The 16,901-nt window shown below is 52.4% G+C and overlaps 1 protein-coding gene across 5 annotated transcripts in view; it reads right to left on the bottom strand.

The window, feature by feature from the left end:
• Nucleotides 1–2,557: 2,557 nt before the first annotated feature.
• Nucleotides 2,558–16,901, bottom strand: part of GTF2IRD1 (GTF2I repeat domain containing 1) — a 109,729-nt gene continuing 95,385 nt past the window's right edge. For 3 of the 5 annotated variants that reach the window (XM_070412815.1, XM_070412813.1, XM_070412814.1), the window contains 5 exons: nucleotides 13,319–13,396; nucleotides 11,640–11,832; nucleotides 8,692–8,729; nucleotides 3,978–4,114; nucleotides 2,558–2,773 (listed from right to left, as the gene is read on the bottom strand). In XM_070412815.1, coding sequence (XP_070268916.1) covers nucleotides 2,705–2,773; nucleotides 3,978–4,114; nucleotides 8,692–8,729; nucleotides 11,640–11,832; nucleotides 13,319–13,396 — 515 coding nt within the window. In that variant the 3' untranslated portion in view covers nucleotides 2,558–2,704. Of the gene's footprint in view, nucleotides 4,115–8,691; nucleotides 8,730–11,639; nucleotides 11,833–13,318; nucleotides 13,397–16,901 lie in introns of all 5 variants that reach the window. The other 2 variants (XM_070412811.1, XM_070412812.1) reach the window with 1 other exon arrangement.

Raw genomic sequence — 16,901 nt, 5'->3', positions numbered from 1 at the left:
TGTGTTTACAAATCCAATAACAATTCGCATTTAGAGTTGCAAAACACGAAGCCATTTTGAACCCAGACAGATGGCAGCTAAATGAAGTTTAATTAAAGAATGAGTGCTTTGAATCAAATCCCTTTAAAAAGTACAGTACACTGAGATTCTGGGGAGGCTGCATAAACAGCATCTGGCTGTTCTGCTGGAAGCAGGGGGTGCTTGCGAGGAGAACACTCGGGGAGCCGACCCCATCGGATCGGGGCCGAGCAAAACAAGCGGGCGGGCCGGTGGCCAAGTCGTCCTCTATCCTCTGCCCTAAGCCCGGACACGCCCCCAAAGCCCAGAGCTCCCGGGACCAGAGGGGAAGCCGACGCAGTTCAAGAGCTTTGACCGGGGTGGGGGGATCCCCTTATAAGTGTATGGACTGAGGCCGGGCCCCAAGGCGAGGAGGTTTGCTGCACCAACCCGCTTCATTGCACGCGTCCATAGTGAAAAGAGACCAATGGGGGGGGGGGGGCGGGGTGGCTCTGCACTCCACGTCCCTGGATCGGTGTCCAAGGCTCTTCCCCGGGCTCCCCGCCCTCCCCGCCCCGCGGGGACCCACTTCCGGCTCTGGCGGCCGATCTGAGCGTCGGGCGGAGGCGGCCAGGGTCGGCTCTAGTCTAGACGACGGAGAGGCGCCAGCCGGCCGGGAGGGTTGGCGGCGGGGTGGGGGGGGAGCCCCGGGACGCCGCGGGAGGCGGGTGCCCAGGCCGCAGCCGCTCACTGAGCGGTGACTGCCGTGGGGAAGACGGGGGACAGGCCGTGGGATGCGAGGCAGGGGAGCGGGCAGACCAGGAGGAGCCTGGAACGCCGGGGTGAGAAGTTTGCACTCAGTGCTGTGGGGTCGGAGAAGCAGGGAGGTTTTAATTCAGGGAGCGGCAGGGTTGGACCGGCTGAAGGCGAGGTGTCAGCTGCTGGGCTGCCTTTATTTCATGGGCAGTTTCTGCCTTGAGGGTGGTGGTCGGTAGGGGGTCGACGTCCCCCTGATCCTGGAGAGAGAAGACCTGGGCTTGAGGATGGAGTGGGGGCCCTGGCGAGCCGGAGCCACTGGGATGTGGGAGGGAGGTGGTGACCCCAGCGGAAAGAGGAATAGTTGGGGTGTGCCAAGCTTGTGGTCTCTGGCTTCTTCCATCATTTTTCCGGGAGGAAGCGGAGTCCGGAAGGCTGGGAAGCCTTCCCTCCCAGCTCGGGGCAGGGCTGACCCAGAGGGCTGGCAGAAGCTTCTGGGCTGTTTGGATCATGTACTCAGCTGACTCCAACCCGGTTCCTCCAAGTCCGAGGCCTCTTGCTGGATCTTGGCTGGATCTATGGTCACCCTGACCCCTCCACACCCCAGCGCTCCAGACTAATTGACCTTCAAGTTGTTGGCTGACCTGGTTATTCTCCCACCTGGCCAAGCCACTGCCAGCTCTTGCTGGAAAAACTGAAGAGCCTCCCACGAGGTCTTCCAGCTCCTCTCACCTCTGACCTTTCCTCTCTGCAGGAAGGCGGACCCTTACAAAATGTGGTTCTGGTCATGGCTCTCCCCCTGCTCCCCTGGTACTCCCAGCTCTGCCTCCCTGCCCTTCCCCCATAAGCCTGGGAGAAAAAGGTTGAATCCTGGCCCCAGAGTGTACTGCTGGGCCACCCCTCAGTGCAGCACCTGTTCACAGCCTGCTGCCTGCCCCCACCTCTATCTCATCTCCTGCCACTCTCCTCCAGCCCCCTGCTTCAGTGACTTCCTGTTCCTGGAAAGCTGGGGTTCTCAGTCTGTCCTCCCTGCCTTTGCACATGGGGCTCTCCTCCTGGAACACCATCTGCCCTCCTCTCCCCATGTTGTCCCGCTAACTCCTGATGTGCTCCTCAAGCCTCAGCTTCAGGGACTGCTTCCTGATTCTGCACTAGGGAGGTCGCCCTGCCTGTGCGCCCAGGTACCCTGCCCTTCCTCATCAGGACCCTCCGTTCACACGCCCACCTTCCCCACCAGGAGTGAATGAGCAGCCCCAGCGTGCCAGGCCCTATGACTGGTGTTTCTGCCTCTAGTCTGACTACTTCTCCCACCTTTCTATTTGCCACCAAAGCAGTCTTCCTGAGACACGAATATGACCCATCATTCTGCTGTTCAAACACCCTGAACTCTATAGAAAACCCACCCTACCCTCCAGGCCCAACCCAAGCCCCTTCTCCAAGATGCCTTCCCTCCCTCCAGCCATGGAGAGCCCACACTTCATGATCATACTTGGCAAGTTTCTCTTCACCCGAGTTATTGGGGCCAAGACAGCCCCCTAGCACACTGTGGGGCCTGGTCTGGGCACTTGGCTTTCCAAGGCCTCTCTTCCTGAGGTCACGTGGGCACAGCAGCAGGGAAATGGAGTCTGTACCCAGACACCAGAGCCCAGTGGTCAGGGACACCACTACTACTTTGGCAAGGAAGGAGGGTGTTGGCAGGCCATCTGAGCGGGGTTTCCTGACCTCGTTCTAGGGATGGCTGCAGCCGCGATTCCAAAAGAGAAGACGCAAAGGCAATTTTTTTTTTTTTTTTTTTTTTTTTACTTATTTAAAAAGGCCTTGGTGGCAGGAATATAGTGTAAAAATCATTGGAAAAACTAAAAGGCATCGATACATATTCGAATATACACTTTGTACATAAATTACATTTCCTTTAGTCTTTCTGAGTGAGGTCCTGATTCAGCACTGAGGTCTAATAATTCAGAGGTCCCGGCAGCTGCACGTTCAGGCCGGCATAGTCCACCATGTACATTGGCCATTGCTAGAGAGAGGGGGACAAACGGTCCCGGTTAGGATTCCAGGTGACGTAGAAAGAACACCAGAACCCTTAGCTCCGCTTTCTGAAGGGCTTCCTCGGATGCTCTTATTTTGAGGCTGCTGAAGGCCCAGAGAGGAGACGTGACCCTGTCCAAGGTCACACAGTTCATCAGTAGCCATGGAACCTGGGCTGGAGCCTTCTGACCTGTTCCCACTTGTGTCTCAGGGACTGATCGTGTGGACCAGGCATGAGGGCCAGAGGGAGCTAGGGATTGGCTCAGAATTCCCATAAACAGCCCCCTCTGGGCCTCACGCTCCCAAGAAACCGTCCTGGGGGAGCTAGTAACCCTCTGTGGGCACTCATATACCCAGGTAGTGAGAAAGGTATAGCCTGAACTTTGGGGTTTTCCAGGAACGGAATGAAGGGAAACGTGGTCAAAGAGTAAAGAAATCCTGAAATCTCTAAGGAAAAAAATTCTATAACTATGTCTGTTAACTACTTATTGTGGTGATCATTTCACAGTATATACAAATATTGGATCATTATGTTGTACACCTGAAACTAATATAACGTATGTCCATTGCACCTAAAAAAAAAAATCTTTTCTAAATGTGTTCCAATATTCTTCCCATTCGGACTCAGGATTTCAAAGGTAATATTTTGAAATCAGGAAGAAATCTCCAGCGTATGCCCCTAATGAGGTTTCCCTCTTGGGTGGGAGAAAACCAAAGCCAGCCACATGGCAGAGCAGGCGGAGCTTTGCAGGAGGCTCTCCACCCACCACTGACGGTAGTGAGGCCACACTGTGGATAGCACCCTCATCTCCCAGGGCTGTGCTGGGCCTGGAGCTCGAGATGTGAGCACAGAGATTAGCTTAGTATCTGACTGGCCCAAAAAACTGGGCCTCTGCTAGGGATCCTGCTTGGGTACTGCCCAGGACAGTGGACAGGCTCTTTTCCTCTCTCAGCCTTGGCTTGTCAGTGGGAAAGTGATTGTCTGCCGGGCAACTGTGAGGTCCCGATGAGAGGGGTGGACTACCTTGTGGGTAGATCAGGCAGTTGTGTCTGCAACCCCTGGCTGTGGAGCCCACTCAGAGTCCAGTGCCTCCCCGCACCCCAAACCCACACCCCACAGTGGACGGCCCTGCCCGCGTGCAGGGCGAAGGCCAGAAAGAAGAGTGGTCAGGTCCAGATCTGTGCAACTTTACCACGAGTGAGATCTGGTTGGTGGATGCCACGGACTCCGGGTTGGAGGACGAGGAAGAGGAAGACGAGGAGGAAGAGGAGACCGAGTTCCCTTCGGAGACCCGCTTCCTCTTGCGCTTGGGGGTGCTGCTGTCTTTGGCTGTGGGAGGAAAGGTTGCTGACGCTGGATGCCAAGACTGTGTCTTGGCTTTACCATCCTCTCTGGAGAGGGCCTTTGTTTCAGGTTTAAAGTCCCCTTCTCAGCATTCAAGGCTCCCAACCCACCAGAGGCCCATCTCTCCAGGCTCCTTCCCTAACTAGGCCCCGCAGCCCATTCGTCCACCTCTTGCTCCTGCTTACCTGTCTGCCTTTGCTAACACTATATCCTTGCCCCCAGGTAGGCCTCCCCAGAACTTCCAGAATTCCCTTGGGGCCCAGAATCCCATGGTGAAGAGCACAGCCTCCGTGGGCATTGGGGAGAGTCATTACTAGGTGTACCGGTTACTAATGCGGATTTTTTTCAAAAGATGGAGTTACACATATGTTGATATATATGCAATTTGATAGGTATGCTATTTCGTTGTATTGACAACAAGCTTCAAAACTTCATATGTCAAATTTTCTGAAGGTGTTGACATCATAGATATTTTTATGCTTAAAATGTCGAATTTCGTGCCAAAAAAAGAGCATTTGCGGGAAGTTTTAACTCATTACTTTATTTTGAAGAAAAGTGCTGCCGAATACTTCGGGAAGCTTATGGTGAACATGCTCCATCTCAAGATACTTGTGAACGCTGGTTTGAACGCTTTGAAAGTGATAATTTCGATGTGAAAGACAAAGAACATCCAGGTCAACTGAAAAAGTTTGAAGACCAACAATTACAAGCATTATTGGATGAAGATGCGTGTTAAACTCAAAAACGACTTGCAGAAAGATTAAACGTTACTGAACAATTTCCAATCATTTACAAGCAATGGGAAAGATTTTAAAGGAAGGAAAATGGGTGCCACGTCAGCTGAATGAAAGACAAATGGAAAACCGAAAAGTCATCAGTAAAATGTTGCTTCAACAGCATGAAACAAAGTCTTTTTTGCATCGAATTGTGACCGGCGATGAAAAGTGGATTTATTCTGAGAATCCCAAACGCACAAAATCATGGGTTGATCCAGGTCAACCATCAACATCAACTGCAAGGCCAAATCGCTTCGGAAAGAAGACAATGCTCTGCGTTTGGTGGGATCAGGAAGGTGTGGTGTACAGTGGGGCCTTGACTTACGAGTTTAATTCGTTCTGTGACGGAGCTCATAACTCAAATTACTCGTATGTCAAATCTTAAAGTGAACGAGTGAGACGTGATGCTGGGCTGATGTTGTGGGTTCACTGTGACGTTCGCTGCGCCAACTAGCGGTGGGGTATCTGAAGCTGGCTCGTAACCCGAATTTTAGCTCGCAACTCAAAGCAAAAAATTGGCCGAGACTGCTCGTATCTCGAAAAACTCATTAGTCGGGACACTCGTAAGTCAAGGCCCCACTGTATTATGAGCTTCTAAAACCAGGTGAAACGGTTAATACTGATCGCTACCGACAACAAATAATCAATTTGAACCACGCTTTGCTTCATGATCGTTTTGCTTCATGATGACGCACCATCACACACTTCAAAACCAGTTAAAGACACCTTAAAACAGTGGTTCTCATCCTTGGCTGCACATTAGAATCACCTGGGAATCTTTTTAAAATCCTGATTTCTGGGCCTCATCCTCCAGAAATTCTGTTTCTTTGTTATGGGGTGAGGCCACAACATTAGTAACAAAGAAACAGAATTTCCGGAGGATGAGGTCCAGAAATCAGGATTTTAAAAAGATTCCCAGGTGATTCTAATGTGCAGCCAAGGTTGAGAAACACTGCCTTAAAAGATCTTGCCTGGGAAGTATTAACCCACCCCGCCGTATTCACCAGACCTTGCTCCCATACGGCGGGGTGGGTTAATACTTCCCAGGCAAGATCTTTTAAGGTGTCTTTAACTGGTTTTGAAGTGTGTGATGGTGCGTCATCATGAAGCAAAACGATCAAAGCGTGGTTCAGACTGATTATTTGTTGTCGGTAGCGATCAGTATTAACCGTTTCACCTGGTTTTAGAAGCTCATAATACACCACACCTTCCTGATCCCACCAAACGCAGAGCATTGTCTTCTTTCCGAAGTGATTTGGCCTTGCAGTTGATGTTGATGGTTGACCTGGATCAACCCATGATTTTGTGCGTTTGGGATTCTCAGAATAAATCCACTTTTCATCGCCGGTCACAATTCGATGCAAAAAAGACTTTCTTTCGTGCTGCTGAAGCAACATTTTACTGATGACTTTCCGGTTTTCCATTTGTCTTTCATTCAGCTGACGTGGCACCCATTTTTCTTCCTTTAAAATCTTTCCCATTGCTTGTAAATGATTGGAAATTGTTTGCTGAGCAACGTTTAATCTTTCTGCAAGTTGTTTTTGAGCTTAACACGCATCTTCATCCAATAATGCTTGTAATTGTTGGTCTTCAAACTTTTTCAGTTGACCTGGATGTTCTTTGTCTTTCACATCGAAATCATCACTTTCAAAGCGTTCAAACCAGCGTTCACAAGTATCTTGAGATGGAGCATGTTCACCATAAGCTTCCCGAAGTATTCGGCAGCACTTTTCTTCAAAATAAAGTAATGAATAAAAAATTCCCGCAAATGCTCTTTTTTTGGCACGAAATTCGACATTTTAAGCATAAAAATATCTATGATGTCAACACCTTCAGAAAATTTGACATATGAAGTTTTGAAGCTTGTTGTCAATACAACGAAATAGCATACCTATCAAATTGCATATATATCAACATATGTGTAACTCCATCTATTGAAAAAAATCTGCATTAGTAACCAGTACACCTAGTCAATGTCCCTGCACCTCCCTTTCCTTGCCAGTAAAATGTAAATAAGACTCTTCAGGGCTGCTGGGAGGGTCCCGTGAGATGATGTGCCTGGCTTCCAATAAATACTCAGAGAATTGGTATCGATATTATTGCTACTGTTCCTGCATGACGACCTGAACCTGACAGATGACAGTTCACAGGTACCAGGAGACAAGGCAGTGCTCCAGTGTAAGAAGAGCTCCGGTTTCGAGCCAGAAGTCCCAAGTTCAAATCTCACGGCTGCCACTTACACCCGTGTGACCCTGGAAATATGACTAAGCTCTCTGAGCTGAAAGGGGACAGCAATGTGCTGTGAGACTCCAGGAGATGGTGTGTGAAAGGGCCCAGGACCAAGCCCGGCACAGAGCAGGCCTCAGCAGGTTCTGCTGCTGCTGAATTAAATTGATGTGAGGATGTGAGTCTTATAAAAAAGATCTGCAACTGTGTGCTACGTAAGTGGGGCTTGAGGCTTGACTGAGTCACAGGCTACTGAGCAGAACCCCACTACAGCGACCAGAAGGGTCTTAATGACACAGTGCGAGGGAAGGCTGGGCCCAGGGCAACTGCTTGTCAGCTGGTGAAGAAAAACCAAGAGCCTGGGGGTCTGTGGTGTGATATAAATAGAGACCCCAGGAAACAGAAGACTAGGGAGGTAGCACTGGCCCAGGCTGTGAGCCAGGAGGAGGGAATTTTGTGGGAGACAGGCGGGCGCTGCTGGAGACTGGCTGGGCCCCCTGGATGCTGCCTGCATTTGCAGGCCACGTGCCTACACCAGGCCCTGGGCTTTAGAAACTTTCAGTTTGCAGTCTGCCTGGCCGGGGTGGGGGCGTGGGGGATGTAAGTGACTGCATCTACCTCTGATAATCTGTCCCAAACTCTCCTCTTTGAGGCCTCTTCAGGGCCTTCTGTGTCTCTGTCTTTGACCTGGGAGCAGCTCTCAAGCCCAATCACCTCCCTACCTGAGTGCCTGGTGCCCTGCTGGGCCTTTTTAATGGGCACATGATAGGAGGAGGTGGTCTCTGGTTGGGCTGTGCCACCTCAGGCAGTGGAGTGTCAGGTGAACCCTAACCTATCAGCAGTTGGGGCCTCAGGGTTCAGGCTGGGGTGGGGTGGCCTTGCTGAATCCCACTCCTCTCCCCACTGAACAGCCACAGACCACAGTGGCCTGCGGTTCAGATGGGTCATCTGCACACAGGGCTCTCAGCAGCCACCAACTCACTACATGGCCTTAGCAAGTCCTTCCTCCTCTCTGGGCCTCAGCTTCCCAGCTGTACAACGAGGCCACACCGCCCAGTCATCTTGAGTCCTATCGCACGCCTTCTCAGTCAGAACCCTCGTACAAGACAGTCTCCCAGGTTCCTGCGAACTGAAAGGTTCTAAAAGCCTGGGGGCTGGTGCAGGCACGTGCCCTGCAAATGCAAGTAGGATCGAGGGGGTCCAGCCAGTCTCGGAAGTACCTGGCTACCTTACCCCTGCCAGTCATGCCACTCCTTCTTTCCCTGGGTGACTTTCATGACCCTATCTGATGTCCCCTCCTCCTGGCTCCAGCCTGTCCCTCATCCTCTCTCTCCAGTTGGTCTAACACAGGGGCCCCCTCCAAGGGGACCTGCGGGCTTCCTGGGGCCTTTGGGGAATGCTGGCCCTGCAGATGGAGATCTCAGGTTCCCTGGAAAAGTACTTAGTGGGAGGGATAGACTTTTCTCTCCATGGCCAGCCACCTGTGGCATGCCACCTGCTCTATGTCCACAGGTCGGTCCCTGCGAGGTAGAAGGGTGCCTTCTTCAGCCTCTGACTTACCTGGCACCTTGGCGTCATTGCAGATTTCTGCAAAAGGTCTGAAAAAGAAATGAGGTGGCAGTTAGGAAATGAGGTTTTTTTCTTTTCCTTCTCACCTGATACGCCCCGAATCTGGACATCTCTTATATAAATAATGTGAGATGAGATGCCACCACTGCTGCTGGAGTGTAGCCAGGTAAGACCCAGATGAAAATGGTCAGACCCCCGCACCCCACAGAGCAGGCAGTATGGCCAGCCTGGTCTCTATTTAAAGGGCCATATGTCAGGCAAATGGCCCCTGGGGACCTGGTTCCCACGTCTACAAAGCGAGGGTGTGGTCTGGCCCAGTGCTCAGAAATGTGTGCCTCGGTTTATGTAAATAGGTATTCATTACAGCATTATTTATTTTTTAATTTATTTTACAAATCTTTTATTTATTTATTTATTTTTTAAAAATATATTTTATTGATTTTTTACAGAGAAGAAGGGAGAGAGATAGATAGTTAGAAACATCGATGGGAGAGAAACATCGATCAGCTGCCTCCTGCACATCTCCCACCGGGGATGTGCCCGAAACCCAGGTACATGCATGCCCTTGACCGGAATCGAACCTGGGACCCTTGAGTCCGCAGGCTGACGCTCTATCCACTGAGCCAAACCGGTTTCGGCCAAATCTTTTATTTTTTATTTGATTATTTTACTTGCAGCATTACTTATATAAACCAAAAAAAATTTAGACGCAACTGAAATGTCCATCAGTAGAGACAGTATGGCCCATCGTACAGTCATTAAAGGGAATTATCATGGACACAAATAACGCTCAAGTGCAACCACGACAGCCGGACAGGAGACATCAAGTTTTATTTAGGTTATAGATAAATACTGTGTGACCTCAGTTTCATTTTCTCCAAAAGCATGTCTAAGAGGTATTTAAAAAAAAGGGGAAACATGCCTGGAAAGGCCCTGCATGTCTGTGGTGGTTTTCTCCGGGAGGTCAGCCTGTGCGGGGCGGGGGCGGGGTGATGGGCATTTTCTCCTACGATCTCCTGTATTTTCCAGTGGTTACTTCAGGGGGTGGGGGTGGGGGAGAATGGAAACCTCTATTCTTCATTGGAGACCTTTCTGAATGATTTGATTTTTTTGTACACATTCAAATATTATTTTATTTTTAAAATTGAAAAGGAAATATGCGTAGGGGAAAAATATGGAACACACCACAACGTGAACTCTGAGGAGGAGAGTTATGGAGTATCTTCTTTTCTTCTACCTTTTTAGATTTCCCTAATTTGTTTTTAAATCTGAAAATAATCAAATAACTATTCTATTTAAAATATTATAAGGATACTAGTGGCCTGGTGCATAAAACTCGTGCACATTAAAAGGGCATTAATTAGAGGAAATATTTTAATATTGCTATTTGCCCTTTCACTATAATAGAAGTGTGTCAGAGATGAAAGAAAATTAGTAAAATGTATATGAAAATCTCTTTCTCCTGTCAGAGTCTGGGGTGCACCACGGGATGCAGAGTTGAGTCCCCGCCTACCCATGTGCGCCTCAAAATTGCACGAGACCCAGACCCAGCCAGCTCCCCACAACTGGGCTAGATCCAGACCCTGCCGGTCCCACCCTTGTCAAGTCGCGCTGGGCAGGGGGTGCAGCCTTAGGTCCCCTGGCCTGGTGCTGGGGTGGGGATGTGGCCTGAGGTCCCCCAGCCCAGGCCGGGTTGGGGGGCATGCCTTGAAGTCCCCCGTCAAGCCCCGCCGGGAGGGGGGCACAGTCTCAGGTCCTCCGTCAAGCCCCACTGGGTGGGGGGGGTGCGACCTGAGGTCCCCAGGCCCGGGGCGAGAGGAGCAGCCTGAGGTCCCCCGGCCCAGCACTGGGGTGGGGGGCATGGCCTCAGGTCCCCAGTCTTGGAGCTGGGGTGGGGGGCATGGCCTGAGGTCCCCTGGCCTGGCGCTGGGGCTGGGGGCGTGGCCTGAGGTCCCCTGTCAAGCCCCATGGGGGCGGGTGGGGTAGGGGGTCAAAGCCTCAGGTCCTTGCTGATTGCTCGTTAAGGTTCATTACGGGAACTTGGCCTCCCCCGTGGGTGCAGCCATCTTGTGTTACGAAAACCAACCCCTCCGCTGTGGGCGCCGCCATATTTGTGGCAGAGTGACGGTCAATTTGCACATTCCCTATTTATTATATAGGATATGGTAAAATATGGATAAAAATAAAATATCTCTGGGTGATGAAAAGACTGTTATTGTATAAATACCATTAAAATGGGTAAAAATTAATGATAGAGTCAGAAAGTCAAATTTAATTAAAAATTTAAAAATAAACACCCATGACTGTTGCGGCTGTGTTTTAGCAGAAAGGGGTTGTAATCAGGACACCTGGTGATACAGACTAAATATCTGTGTTCCCCAAATTCAATGTTGAAACCTAGTCCCCAAGGTGACGGTATTAGAAGGTAATAGGTCACGAGGGTGGAGCCCTGGTGAATGGGATGGATACCTTATAAAAGAGGTCTCAGAGCACTCCCTTGTCCCTTCCACCATGTGAGGACACAGGGAGAAGGTGGTCATCCATAAACCAGGAAGTGGGCCCTCACCAGACACGGAGTCTGCAGGCACCTTCCCAGCCCCCGGAACTATGAGAAATACATTTCTGTTAAGCCACCTGGTCTATGGTATTGTTACAGCAGCCTGGACAGGCTAAGATACCTGTGTCTGGAGCCAAGCTGACTCATACTGACTTTCACCATCCCTTTCCTGATCTGGGTACCAGTTTTCTCAGCTTTAAGATTCGAGTGTTAAGCTAGCCGCATTCTGGATTCTGTGCAAGTGCATGATGGGTCTCTCAATCTCCCTCTCCCCTTCCCCAGGCTTGGCTGGGGGCCTGCTTGGGGATCCCCCTCCCGGATCCAGGCAGCACCCTCTCCCTCGGCCACTCTTCCCACCCTGCCCCAGGGCTGGGGCACTCACTGGAGCTGGTTGATGATGACCATTCGGACATGCTCCCGGGCCTTCAGGATCTTCTCCAGCCGGTGGATGTCGTACGTGTTGGGGTTCCGGAAAGGGATGTCATCAGGCAGGCCTGTGACCTCGACGGCGTCTGGGCTGTCCCGGATCAGTTTGTAAGGGACCAGCACAGGCCGGTTCAGGCCCAGGGCCTCACCTAGGGGACACAGGGGGTCAGGGTAAGGAGAAGATGTGCCCTGTTAAGGCCAAGCCCTCTGGGAAAGAGCTGGAACCTGGCAGGGCCCAGCACAGCAGCCATCACACCCCCGAGAGTTTAAAAGTCAACACAAACACACCATTTAAAGATCCAATTAGCAAAACTACACATCTAACACCCAATGCTGATAATGAAACAGGTACCGTCACACATGCCGGGTGCAACGATTTGTCAAATGTGCACACCTGGAACTGACAAATGAGGGCTTGATAGCTGCTGAGAACCCACTGCTTTTATTCAGAAAAGATTAAGTCCTTAAGTATCAGGGATGAAATGATGTGATGTCTTGGATTCACTTTAAAGTTTTAAAAGTGTCAAAGTGAGTTTGCAGAAAAAGATAAAATAAGACTGGCAAAATGCTGGTCATCACAGGAGCCGGGTTTGGGTTACGGGGTGGGCCGCCATGTCATTCTTTCTGCTTTTGTGTATGTTTGAAAACTGGTTCCAAAATAAAAAGTGAAAAAGACAACAGCACAAACCCCCAGTTTGTGGCTTCCCATTTACTCTCAAAATGAAACCCTGACTCACCTCAGGCCTGCCCACGTCCCCGCCGCACCGGGAACCTCGCCCACCTGCGTGCTCTGCTCCCGGCCCTCCGCCCTCCCGCTAGTCCCTCTGCCTGGCAAGCTTTTCCTCCAATGTTTGTCCCCGCTTGACATTAAAGTCTCAGCTAAAACGCCCCCTCTTCGAGAGGCCTTCCTGATCATCTAACCAGAGAGGCCTTGGCCTCCCACTCCTAACCCCCCCCGCCCCCGCCCTCATTCTCGGCCACACTTCTGCATTTTTTTCTCTCTCTGAAATTCTTCTTTGTAAAAAATTTACTGTATGTCTCCTCTGCTACAAGGTAAAATGGAGACAGTACAATATTCATCACAAATAAAGTGTAAATGCACGTAGAGCACTTGGTACAGCCTGACACTCCATAATCTAGAAAGTGCTGTATCAATTGTAACTATATCAATGGTCCCACCCTGGGCTCTGCCTTCAGCACAGGGCCTCGCATCTCCTGGCTCTCATCTTCCCATGCCCATCTCCCCCTGAGGCCTGAGCCCCTGATGGCTGGAGCAGACTCCTTCCTCTGGAGTCCTCAGGGCTGAGCACTGGTTGGGCGGATGGGTTATGTGCATAAATAAGTCCTTGGCCATGGGCCATGGCCTCTGCCACACAGCCCAGGCCTGGAGGAGCGGAAATGCTGACTGCTGTCGCTGCCCTGCATACCACAGACTGGGTTCTTTCCCCTTCTCGGAGAGGGGCACTGAAGGATCAGTTCCCATCAGTCACGGGCAGAGCAACTATGTCCTCAGGCAGAGCTGGCAGGCCAGCTGGGAGCAACTGGAGGCCAGGCTGGCTGCAGAGGGAGGAGGGGCCACCCAGGAAGACTGGCCCCACAGATCCTGCCCCAGGGGCCCCGCCCCGGGAAACTGACCGTATTTCTCATTGAAGAGCTCCTTCACCTGCTCCCGAAGGATCACCTTCTCCCCGAGTCTGTTGGCATCATCTTCATCTACAAGAGGAAGACATGGGGGCATGAGGGTTGGCATGGGCTTGGCCACTGCACCTGCTCCCTCTCCCATGTGGCACCCTGGACCCTCACCGGCTGGAGCAGTCTCCCCAGGCCCCACCCACTCCCCTGCAGCCTGCTTCGGTCCCCATCCATCCATCCATCCATCCATCCCACATTCTCTGAACAGCTCCTCCAGCACAGGCCTCATGTGAAGCACGGAACAGCCTGAGGAGAGGGAGGCAGGGCCCCTCCACCGAGGCACGCACAGCTTAGGGGGGTGGCACACAGTCACAGCGCCCACCCAGAAGAGACACCTACAAGGAGACATGGGGCATGCATCGTGCAAGTCCGGAGAGGCTCCCAGGGAGAGCGAGCTGTTTAGGGGGTGTCTCTCCTTCTGTTAGAAGGCTGACGAGGGTGGAGCGGGGTTGGGAAAAGGCACCCAGGCACAAGGACTGGCCCATGCATGGCACCCAAGGGTGCACGGTCACAGCATACTGGATGTGGCTGAAGCACAGGCTGGTGCTAGGGGAAGCGGCTGTGAGGGGTCCAGCAGCGGGTGCCAGTGTGACGGAACTGGACTCACAGGCACTCACCCTGCCTGCCTCACAGTCCACCAGCCCCAGGCCCGTGTGAGGGAGACAGAACGCACCAGGGCAGCTCTTCATGGGGCTTGGACCTTGTGTTCCCCTCACTCCTCTCCTTGGCTTAGAAGAGCAGCTGGGTCAGGGGAGCCCCAGAGATAGGGCCTGGGCTGGGGGATGTCGAGTGTAGGAGAGGCCAGGGGAGTGGACGGCATGAAGAGGGTCCCGGGACAGCAGCCTGCTGGCTTGTGGCCTGAGCTGGGGAGAGAGCTGGAGTTCCAGGAAGGGCACTTTGTACCATCACACAGTAACCACACTGGCTGGGCCTCGGGCCCGGGCTGGGGGCGGAGCTGGACACTGGCAGGGAGCCAGGGCCTGGGAGATAAGGGGCAGAACGGACAGAATGGGTCTGTGGAGAAAAACAACGCCTGCTTTCATCTGGAAAACCTCACAGAACTCAGTGCCATTTAGAAGGCCGACGAGAACGGCGTTTCCCAGGCCCTGTATCTCTCAGCATCTGCGGCCCCTGCCTGCACATCTCTCTCCCCCAGTCTGGGGGCTGCCCCACAGGCCGGGGAGCTTTCCATCCTGCCTGCCGATGCCCCTCCTCCCCGTGCTCCTTCACATGCTGCCCCTTGTCTGGCCCTGCTCATGGCCACCCTCCTGACTATGGAATCTGTCGGATCTACAAGTTCCTGCCTCTCTCTTTTCAGCTTTCGGGGTGCCTGAGACACCCAAAACACCAGGCAGCCCAGTTAACCTCCTGTGTCCCCATCTCAGGGAGCGATGGCTCTACTCCGCTGCACCAAGACCCAAAACTCAGCCCCTCCAGAACCCTCCCTCCCATAAGCCCCAACATGGCCCCTCCAGATGGTCTCCAGGACCCTAGACGCGGCTACAACGGACTTGATCCTTCTCCAGGTCCCGGGAAGACAACTGACAGAGTCCTGGGCCCAAGGACCACCGAGAGCCTTCAGGGAAGTGGGAGACACTTTCCACTCGTCCCCTTGCAACAGGGATTCCTCTGGTGGGCAGGACTCTGCACGGGCATGACAGCACCGCAAACCGGGGGAGGGCGCCTGGGTTCACACCACTGTGTGCCAGACGCTTAGCCGACACCTTTCCCAGACACCACCACGGCCGCTCCTCACCACAGCCCCGGGTACAGAGGTTCAGAGAGGTTACGTAACTTGCCCAACGGCACACAGCTGGTAAGCGCCAGGAATAGTGTCTGACCCCGGACCCTGCTCTTTCACTCCCCCACAAACCCCGGGTTTCCTCAAGTCTCTGTCTCCCCAGCTACACAAAGAAGAGCTGGTCTTTAAGGTGTTTCCTCTTAATTTTTTGCTGTATCAGCTCATAGTTCCAGGTCTGTCTCCTCTTGAGCCCAGGGAAAGGCTGGATTTATAGCTGGTTCTCGACAAAGCCTGCTAGATTGAAAGGGAATGGACAGCAGTCAAAGGTGAGCCTGACAGCTGAGGTTGCTGTGGTTGTCTGATGAGGCCGTCTCTGCGGAGTCTGAGAGTGCCTGTCGCAAGCACCCACCCTGCCTCCCCTGGAGGCTCCTGCTGCCCCGTGGGTGGAGAGAGACCAAGGCAAGACAGCCTCCTCACCTTGGGAGAGGCGATGCCAGCCCCCAGAGGGCAGAGGACTTGGGAGTCAGAAACCTGAGTCATGACGTCAGCTCTCGGCATTTCTGCTCATTGCTCCTTTGTCTCCTGAACAAATATTTCATGAGCGCGGTCCCACTTGGACGCGGTGCTGTTCCTGGGCACTTAGCAGAGCACAGAAAACAGCCCTCGTCCGAGGCAGGAGAGGGTGAGGAACGTGGTGACCCGCCGGCTTGACCACCGCTATGTGAGGACCGTGCCAGGCCCACAACAGTTACCACTGGGTTCTCCCGCCTCAGCATCCAGCCTCAGCTTCTCCCTACCTCTTCGTTTTTATTTAATTTGGAGGAAAGATGGCCCTTTTTTCATAAAGGATCAGTTGAATAAATGGGCCAGTAGGTTCTGGGGGTGGGACGGCTGGAGGGGAGGGTGCCTCTGCCCCTCTGGGCACTCAGAGGAAACAGGAGGCAGCTCCTCGGGCTGCGGGGGCAAAGGAGTGACCCCCTTTCTGGGAGGAAACCCGAACCAGAGGGGAAGGGGCCCCTCCATGTTCCTGCCCCAGCCCCAACCTGCCCAGCTCTGTGATGGGGAGAGGGCAACGTGACCCTCAGAACATACTGGTGTTGGGGCTTGGAGGTGCCAAGGACAGAGCTGGGCTCCCTGACGTGAATCGTGGTCAAAGTCCCTGGCTGATGCAGCTTGGCCTGGCATCTGGTTACCCCTGGGGTAAAGAATGGGGGCAGGGGGACGGGAGCCACACGCCATGGTCTAGAGCAGCGGTTCTCAACCTTCCTAATGCCGCGACCCTTTAATACAGCTCCTCATGTTGTGGTGACCCCCAACCATAAAATTATTTTCGTTGCTACTTCATAACTGTAATGTTGCTACTGTTATGAATCGTAATGTAAATATCCGATATGCAGGATGTATTTTCATTGTTACAAATTGAACATAATTAAATTACAAAAACAATATGTAATTATATATGTGTTTTCCGATGGTCTTAGGCGACCCCTGTGAAAGGGTCGTTCGACCCCCAAAGGGGTCGCGACCCACAGGTTGAGAACCGCTGGTCTAAAGGCTAGTTATTACTATTCTGAGTCAGCAAACCTATTCTGGGGATTTAGAATAAACCACGCCTCCTGTGCGCCTCTGAACCTAGGTTGGCTGTAAAAGACACCAATAGCGGCAACACTGCAGAATGTTCTCCATTTGGAAACATAATTAAGGGGCTCAATGTGGAGTGTGAGTGTGTGTGTGTGTGTGTGCCTGTGGCCTTAAAGTATCTGCTTGAATGCCTACATACAGTGG

The sequence above is a fragment of the Myotis yumanensis genome, unplaced genomic scaffold, assembly GCF_028538775.1.
Source record: "Myotis yumanensis isolate MYYU_CA2020_CCGP unplaced genomic scaffold, mMyoYum1.0.hap1 SCAF_4, whole genome shotgun sequence".
Classification (NCBI taxonomy): Eukaryota; Metazoa; Chordata; class Mammalia; order Chiroptera; family Vespertilionidae; genus Myotis; species Myotis yumanensis.
Note: the sequence above shows the minus strand (reverse complement) of the source record. Positions and strands in the feature narration are given on the sequence as shown.